Source organism: Oenanthe melanoleuca, chromosome 5, assembly GCF_029582105.1.
Source record: "Oenanthe melanoleuca isolate GR-GAL-2019-014 chromosome 5, OMel1.0, whole genome shotgun sequence".
In the NCBI taxonomy this organism is placed as follows: Eukaryota; Metazoa; Chordata; class Aves; order Passeriformes; family Muscicapidae; genus Oenanthe; species Oenanthe melanoleuca.
Window position 1 is genome coordinate 6501673 of NC_079339.1, and position 8842 is coordinate 6510514.

Consider the following 8842-nt stretch of genomic DNA (forward strand, 5'->3'; position numbering starts at 1 on the left):
GCACAGGCACTGATGTTTCCTGGGGCACCTGCTGAGCATGGCCTAATCCACAGCCACAAGTGCTTCAGGTATTATTCTTGGGCCACAGTCCCTCTTGGGCACGCATATGACCATGGCAGCCACAGATGCTCTGAGAGGTTCCTGCTCTGCCATGGGCTTATTCCCAGCCACTAATGCCTGACGGTGTCCTGTTCCCGTCTGGGCTTATCCACAGGTCACAGCTCCCTTGACTCAAGCTCACACTGGAGTTCCAGCAGCACAGAAACAGCAGTGATACCCTGGCCACCTGCCAGCCCAAGTGAGTCACCAGGGTTGCCATCCAAGTCCCCAGGAACAGCACACAGAGAGAAGCACCACAGCCAGCAGCAAAATCAAAATGAAACCCCTAGTGAGCCCCATGGCAAGCATAGGAGCTTGACAACCCAACAGCACCAACAGCTATAAATCCAACCCAGAACACTCCAGCCAAAGCTGCTGTTAACTCAAACCCTTTGAGCTCCATGTCAGGCACCAAAAAGGACTGTCATGGCATAACCCCAGCTGGCAACTCAGCCCCACACAGCTCCTTGCTCACTCCCCCACAGTGGGATGTGGAGGGAATCAGGAAAAGGAGAAAACTCATGGGTTGAGATAAACACAGTTTAATAGGTAAAGGAAAAACTGCACACAAACAAAGGAAAATAAGGGATCTACTCCTCACTTGTCACCTGCAGGCAGATGTTCAGCCATCTCCAGGATAGCAGGGCTCCATCACATGTAACAGTGACTTGGAATGACAAATACTATCACTCCTGACATCCCCCACTTCCTTCTTCCTCCAGCTTTATGTACTGAGCATGATGCCATATGGCCTTGGATATTCCTCGGGTCAGTTGGGGTCAGCTGTCCTGCCCATGTTCCCCCCCGACTCTCTGTGCTCACCCAGCCCACTCCCTGGTGAGTGGGGTGAGGATGCAGAAAAGGCCTCGATGCTGTGTAAACACTGCTCAGCAGTAGTGAAAACACCCATGTTGTCAGTACTGTCTCAGCTCAAATCCAAAACTATGCCCATAACAGCTACTATGAAAAAAATTAATTCTACTCCAGCCCAACCAGCACAGCTCAGTAGCAAAACAAAACTCAGTTGGTCATGTTCCCTACTGTATTGAAAATTGCACTAATTTGTAACAGTTTTCACTTTTATTTTAGATTATAACAGTTATTTCAGACCAGCTTCTGTAGTTCAGTATTTCCGCCATTCATCTCTCGACAAGCAACCAACAATCAAATCTCCCTTGCAGTTTTTCCCAATTGTAGGTTCTGATGGTCACAAGCAATTGCATCAGAAAACTTATTTCCTAATGAGATGACAGAACTCTTTGAAGCAGTGCTGCCAGAACCCTGCTACTATCAAGGATAAGGCCACCTCCCATCTTTGGGATTTCTCAGGAGTCTCAATACATGCATCTTTTCTTGAGCTCCAAGTTAATTTGGAAATGGGGAGATTCAGAAGGGTATTCCAATTAAAAGAGTCTTCTAAAAAATGGGGTAGTTCAGTGCCTTACTTTAGTCACTTTAAACATGGCATGCCTGCACGTTTCTTCTTTTTCCTTTCCCCTGCATCCTGCATTAGCCTTAAAATATTCCGGGTAGGAGCCGGTAAGGCACTGCAGCAGTGTAGCGCTTCCAGTCCTTCCCATACTTGCTGCTACAACGGTGCTCGTCCCTAAGGCAGCGGTGGGTGAGCAGAATGGTCATATAAACAATGTAGAAGTATGGCAGGATGTGCTTAAAGCCACAAGCCAGGCAATAGGCCAGCGAGCCCATCAGGTCTCCTGTGTAGTTGAAATGACGTGCCCAGCCCCAAAATCCAGAAGTCATCAGCTTGCTGTGGTACTTGATGCCATCCATGGATATGTAGGAGCATTCGATGTACTCTGGCTTCTTTCCCCAGATCCTGCAGTTGCCACTGGTCCGACGGAAGAGGTCCTTCTGGTGGTTGGTCATTCTGAAGATGTAATAACCCAGCAAGCCCAAGATCAAGATCCCTACGGCATGAGCTGTGTACAGCTGGACAGGATGGTAAACCAAATACAGACCCTGGGGAGCACAAAAACAATCAGCCATTTACTTCCAACAGAGGCTTAGTACGCCAGACAAATTCCTTGACTACAGTGACCCGCAACAGACCAAGAAGACCAACAGAAGAAGGAGTAGAAAAATGTACTGCAATAGTAAAACTGCACAAAACTTTCAGAAAACTCTGCATCCTAGATTTTCTCTCTTTCTCTCTCCAAAACTGCACTGTGTGAAACAAGAAGAGAGGAGATGCAAGGATGCAAACCAGACAGAAGGAACAAAACCCAACAAACCACTACTAACCAAAAGACCTTCAACAAGCAGGAGTAAAAAAGAAACTGAAAGGATTTAGAAAAGTATGCAGACTCAATCGACAGTGGCAGAAAGAGGCAAAAAAGAAGGGCAGGAGAGGAAAAGGTGTCAAATCCAATACACACAGAGGAAGCTTTCTTTCCTACAAGAGCATTGTTACAAAGAACATTGCAATAATTTCTCAACAGTCCAACAATATAGAAACGTTAAGGGTTCAAATTAAACTGCTAGAAACAAAGTTTCTGGAGAGTTTCATCCCTGTTAGCCCAAACACACAGTGTACACTTTTTTACCTGCAAAGTATAGAGGTAAGGCAACCAAACACAGTCTCCCCAGCCCAAATACCATCCAAAATGATCATGGCAGATATCAATGGTTTTCAAGTACCAGGCTTCATTCCAAAAGAAGTCCAGAACATAAATACCCTGCAACAGAATAATTTTACATTAATAACAGAGCACTGTCATCAGTTACCCTGCTTAACAGCATCAGCTTAATGTCTGTGCTGCCTTGTGATGTGATCTCAAATTCATTGGTGTTTTTATGTTAGCACTTCAAAACCAGACATTTCTGAACAAAGTTAAGAACTCTCACATAAATACAACCTACCTGGATACACAGAATCTATCTCTCTAGACAGAGACACTAGTAGGATGACTAAGGCAAGTGAACAATTCAAGGACAAACGCTTAGGAAGTAAACTCACAACTGACCACTCTGATCTCTCTTCAGCTTAGAGTCACAGGGTTACAAAGAGGAGAGATAAAGCTTCCATTTACACAGATCAGGGAATAAATCCAAAGAAGTCCCAACACTGAATGAACTTGTTTCAGGCCAGAAAAATGCCTCAGTTTCATTTCCACAGAAGGAGATTTTTTTCTACTTTCATACTAGCTTATTTCCAAACTGTTTTCTTCAATTCTTCCTTGGAATTTACCTGGAGGACATTGACCAGGATCATGGAGTTTGTCACTTGACCATACAGCTCCTGTTGTTTGGCAGCAAAGGAAAGGTTGATTAGAGTCCAGGCCACAATCCCAGGACGCCCATTGAAGAACAGCTTGAAATCAAACCACTTCCCTATTCGAGGGTTAAATTCAATCCCCATCATGTAGTCATAAAAGAAGTTTCCAGTGAATTTGCTGTAAAACATTTAAAAAATTAGAAATGGACAGAGTTCTATACAAATACAGATAATTGCTACTCTGACTACACAATTCACAAATCATAAAACCATGTAACATTGTGCAAGGTAACACAAACTTACATGACTAAAGTATTACATTAATAGACATGAATTGTAGAATTTCAGAGGTGCCTGGGTTTACTCTTGGTAACGCTTCTGAATAATCTAACCATTTTTAGAATGGGTGTATCTGTGACACTGAAGCTGCCAGTCCCATGGTGTGCAGCATGAAACACACAGGATAGTGCGGGTGAAGCAAAGAACCACTGCCATACATTGGCCTAGCTCTCTGTGCTAGTGAAATATACTCTATTATTCAATTTATATATCCAATTTTTATTTAACAATTTTAATCTCTGATACCTAGTATTCTCTCATCATTAAAATTCACATACCAGTCTTTGGCATTTGTAGGGAAAAAGTAGCCTTTAATCATTGCAAAGGTGGACACTGCATATCCCAATATATTGGCACACCACAGGAGAGGAATCCAGTTGTCAAAAATGACGGTAGGTGAGAAGAAGTGGAAGCAATAAGCATTTGCAAACCAAAGCACATGGGTAATGATCCAGGCCTGAAGTCCATTGATTTCGTATTTATTTACGACACCTAAAATATGAAGAAAAAATGGAGTGTTAGTGACTCTGCATTAATACAGCTTTTAATTAATAGGGGTATGCACAGAATACACAGAAGCTCAATCAAGTCCTCATGAAATGACCTCTCTCTCCTCATTCTCCCAATAAAATACCTTGAGGTACTTTTCTGAAAGGTCCATTAGACTCTGCTGTACCCATTAGGTTTTGTTAGGCTGAGTTTTTCTCCTCAAAAAACTGAATTCAAATGTTCCCCAAAACTGACTAGAGTAACAAGCCCAGTAACAGTTCACATCACACATTTTGTCCAAGTCCCTTGGGTTAATGGAGCTTGAGCAGGTAAAAGTATCTTGTCAAATACCAGCAATAGTCCACTGACAACTTTAAGTGCCAAAATTATCAACCAGTACTTTTCTATTGCTGGTGTGGTGCCTACCAGATCAACAGTTTTATGAATTATAAGAGATACAAATGCTCTAACTTATTCTAAAAGATTACCTGGATTATTTTCTAGTTTTGTTTGAAGTGAACATGTGAAGAAGGTGAGACCATTTACATCCACATTTCCTCTGGTTACACATGGGTTATTAAAGACTCTACGAAGCAGAAATACTATCATTTCAGAAGATTGCATAGTGTGCATGTATTCCAAGGAAGACCTTACCAGCAGGGGTGACAGCACCTTCTTGTACACCTCCCATATATCCAGGGAGAAATTTATGGCAGAAATCAGGAATGAACAAGTACAAAACAACCTAAAAGAGAATGTATTCACAGTAAATACAGACAAGACAAAAACCCCTCAAAACATTATCCCTTACATACATATACCAAATATAACATTTCTCTTAAGTTTCTAGTAAGTATTGGATAAGCCAATATGGCAATATTTAGCTGTTGTGATTTTAAACTAGAAATACATCTAAGCTATTCTATAGCTCTAAAGATGTATTTCATGTAAGGCTGTAATCCTTTTTTGGTGGGAAGGCAGGACAGTTGGTAACTACATTCAGGTCTTCATCCTTTTATTTTGATCTTTTTCTTGTATGTTAATTTAAAACAAATGGGTACCATTGTTATATAGCCATTTTTTGTTAAAAACCTCATAAAGGAGTATGTCACACAAAGAATATTTGTGTATATTCCTTACATGCTTATTTTCCAAGTCCATTTGGATTCCAAAACACCTCGGAAATTGTGAAACACCAAAGAGTAAATGCCAGTGCAACATTCCACCATCCTTGGTGCAAAAGGATTCATCTGTGAGGGAAACCAGACACTGGATCCAGATCATAACTCAATAATGTACCTGGAAAGTGACCCAAAGGGCATAGATGGCAGCAGCTCTATAGGTCATTGTGGGAGTGCTGTTCCAGATGTCAGACAGATGCTTATTCCCTGTCAGCAAGTCCAGGAGTGGATCAGCCAGAGAGCACTGGTACTGGGCACAGGACATGATGAAGTAATATACAATCAGTGGTGCAAACATGAGCAGGAAAAGGATGCTTGCCAAGGAAAACCAGTCCACCTCCCTGTAAACCAAAACAGAGCATTTTGTTTCCCCAGGTTTCAGACAGATAAAAATATCAGACAATTTTTGCAGTGGACCTTCTAGACCTAGCTGGATGAAAACCGAAAATGTATTCAGGGCATGGACATCTTTGGGGGTCAAACAGCAATAAAAAACTCAGCAGAAAACATACTTTGCCACAAGCCTCTCTAAAACTATACCAGTTGATCAGTGCAAGAGATTAGATAAAATCTCCCCTCCAAAAACCAGATTATGATTACTGATTTAACGTTTTTTGATGGCAATCATGGCTCTAACTGGTGGAGTATTCAGTTGGAAGTGATAATGGAATCCCAAGAAAATTATACAAAGCTTGGAAACTTGGAAAAGACAGACCTTGTACAGCCATACATTGCACTTTCTGTGCCACTGTTGCTGTCCCCAGCTGCAGTACAATGCCCTGCCCATCTCATTGAGAACTGGTACATGAGTCGTAAATCTTGCTACAGCAGGACTTGTCAGCTGGGAATGCCACGGATACCAGGATGTCTGTTTCCCAAATTTCAGGAAACATTTCTTTCCTTGAAGGAACCAGAAATTTTATCAATTTTTATGATTTGCTTTTCTTTTTTCCAAGGAGTGTGATTTATCCCAAATCATCTGGCCAACTCTCTGCGTTAAAAAACTTGAAGAACTCTTCTTCAGCACCTATTGCTACAGCAAATTATCCATAAGCTTTCCAGAGCAGGGCAACACAAAAATCTGTTATTAACAGAGGGAAATTTAAAAAGAATACAGCATCTCAAAGAGTAAGAATGAAGCAATTGGAAATACAAGGGCTACTTGAAGTCATCGACTTCTCTCACCATGCTCTTCCCCACTGGCCTTGAGATGCTTTAGTATCATTTTGCATGTTTTGGTGTTTTCTTCCTTCAATGGGTTTTTTCTCCTTTGGAAGATGGGTTGCCATGATGTCCTGCAGGAAAGAAAATATGAATCCTATTACTCCAGCTTGTTCTTAGTAAGTCTTGTGTATCTACAAAAGAATGACAAACAAAAGTTGCTAAAATCTGTTATATAGACTTCAGACCACAAAAAATTTGAGGGTAGAGGAGAGGAAGCAAGAATTTTTCACCAATTAATTCCCTATGAACTTATATTCAGCAAAACATAATCAAAACACTGATGCTGGAGCCAATGAGTTGGGGGCCTCTCTAAATTCTTCAGGGAGAAATTAGAGTGCAGGGATTGAATTAAATCCTTTGGATGAATTGAAGTATATTAAGCCACTCACACATAAAGTAGAAGTTTAACTATAAGTGCAAGTTTTAGTATAAGTTTAAGTTTTAGGATAAGTATGTAAGCCAGTAAGTTTTAGTATGAGCTCTAATGCTTTTAGTAAGTAAAAGGTTTAGATGCTGAAGTTGAAGTTCTAGTGAAGGTTTAAAAACATATTAATGTTTTCAGTGGAGGCTCCAGGAACATAGTTTTAGACAGTGCTTAGACAAAACAGAGCTGTAGTAAGAATATTGCTTACATTTTTCATATAGAACAAGATAGGTTGTATGCATAGTTTATAAATAACTTAGCGTGTTAAGAAACTAGAATTTTAATAGGTTAAGGAGAGTTGGTCTGAGTTTGCATCTTAGCTTGTTGAGAAGATCCTATATAAGAGTATGTATTGGGGAGAGTTGGTGCTTTTTCTGCTTTTCTGCCATTGCTTTTCTATTTTGCTTTTGCTCACCGCTATCGTCAACACCCGAAAAGAAGATAGGAGCTGCCGCAGCAATATTGGCCCCACCAGGATCTCAAAGAGCAGCTTCTGCTTCTCTTTGGGACTTTATACCAAAACTAAGCATGGACTTTGATGTCTGTGACTGTGCCTTTTGAAACTGATTTGCTTCTGCAATAAATAATCTTTTTAGCAACTATTAGCTGCTTGGCTCATTTACGAAGATAACCCAATGAAGTTGGAGCACTGGAGGTCTTAACCTCACACACTGATATCAAAGTAACCCACTAAACTTCTTGCTAACTGGAAATTTCTTTTAAGATGCATAGATAATATATAGCTTATTACTTTCATGTAAATGTAAAAGGAAAAAAAAATGTTTCACCACATGCTCATAAATCTCTGTAACTTAACTGCCTGCCTTAATTTGAAAAATTGCTACTACTGTAACATTATCAGTGACCTTGTGAATTGGATACTTCTGCCCAGAGTCCTTGCTCCATATATGCCATTAATACCATAGAAAACAAGACATAATCCTATCTAAATCAAAAATCAGTGGGAATGGGGACTGACTTACTCGGCAACACATATTCTCTCCGTGGAACATGAATTGTAGTTTTCTTTCAGTCGCATCAAACACTTCTCGTGTTAAAGATCATCATCCTATAATCTGAACTATGGACTGACGTCCCGGCCCGATGTGCCTCATCAGGGCGAGCTTGCTCATAACCTGGAGCCGGAGCCTGGACATAGCCTCTGCATCCACCACCTCCTGCCAACCTGTTTCAACGCCTCACCACACCAAGAGCGAAAAAAGAAAAAAAAAAATCTCCCATCTAATCCCACTTTCTACCTCGCTTTAAGGCCACTTTCTTTAGTCCTTCCCCCGTAGGTTTCTTTTCAGAAGCGATCTGACGAGAAGACGGCTCGCCGCCCCCCTTTGCCCACACGGTTGGCTCTTTTTCAGGCCCGATCCCACACATGATAAGGAAGGAACTCACCCACCTACGGACCGGGATCCCTCGCTCGCCGGGAGCTCACTTAATGGAAGTCACTTGATAGAGGACCACTTTCACACCACAGGCCGCTCCGCGCAGCCGCCCCGGCCGCTGACGCTCTTGCTCTGGGAGAGCCAACAGTCTCTCAGCCGGCATCGGCCCCTCCGGTCCCCGCCCCCGCCTCACCGTCTCAGCCAATCCCCGCCCAGTCCCGCCCGTTCCGCGGCTCCCCATTGGTGGCGCGCGCTCGTCCCATGGGCTGAGGAGCGCGCGGGGTGCACGCTCCGCCCCGTGCCCTGCGCAGAGCCAGGAGCGCGCGGGCCGGAAGCGCTTTGGCTGGCGGCTGCGGGGTTGCCTGAAAAAACTCGAGTGTTCTGCTGGACTCGGAACCACTCTCCAAGGAGATAGGTTACACCTGCATCTGGGTTACAACAGCCCCCTCTGCGC

The 8842-nt window shown here is 42.5% G+C and overlaps 1 protein-coding gene across 4 annotated transcripts; it reads right to left on the reverse strand.

Moving 5' to 3' along the window:
* Nucleotides 1–625: 625 nt before the first annotated feature.
* DHCR7 (7-dehydrocholesterol reductase) lies at nt 626–8554 on the reverse strand. Of its 4 annotated transcripts, XM_056492915.1 has the most exons (9): nt 8399–8554; nt 7975–8189; nt 6529–6638; nt 5462–5684; nt 4817–4907; nt 3952–4165; nt 3308–3512; nt 2664–2795; nt 626–2079 (listed from the first exon to the last, which is right to left on the reverse strand). In XM_056492915.1, exons 2-9 carry the CDS (start codon nt 8002–8004, stop codon nt 1615–1617), a joined length of 1470 nt encoding a protein of 489 aa, XP_056348890.1. In that variant the 5' UTR covers nt 8005–8189; nt 8399–8554; the 3' UTR covers nt 626–1614. The 4 variants fall into 4 exon arrangements, with proteins under 4 accessions (XP_056348890.1, XP_056348891.1, XP_056348892.1 ...); XM_056492916.1 differs by lacking the exon at nt 7975–8189 and having other exon boundaries at nt 6529–6698; nt 8403–8554; XM_056492917.1 differs by lacking the exon at nt 7975–8189.
* Nucleotides 8555–8842: the final 288 nt, after the last annotated feature.

Bases quoted from the DNA above. Each gene is read 5' to 3' on its own strand.
- DHCR7 (XM_056492915.1), bottom strand. From the start codon at position 8,004: ATGTTCCACGGAGAGAATATGTGTTGCCGA. The intron at 6,639-7,974 runs GTAAGTCAGTCC...TCTTTCCTGCAG, and splicing joins GAGAGAATATGTGTTGCCGA to GACATCATGGCAACCCATCT. The intron at 5,685-6,528 runs GTGAGAGAAGTC...TTTGGTTTACAG, and splicing joins GGCCAGTGGGGAAGAGCATG to GGAGGTGGACTGGTTTTCCT.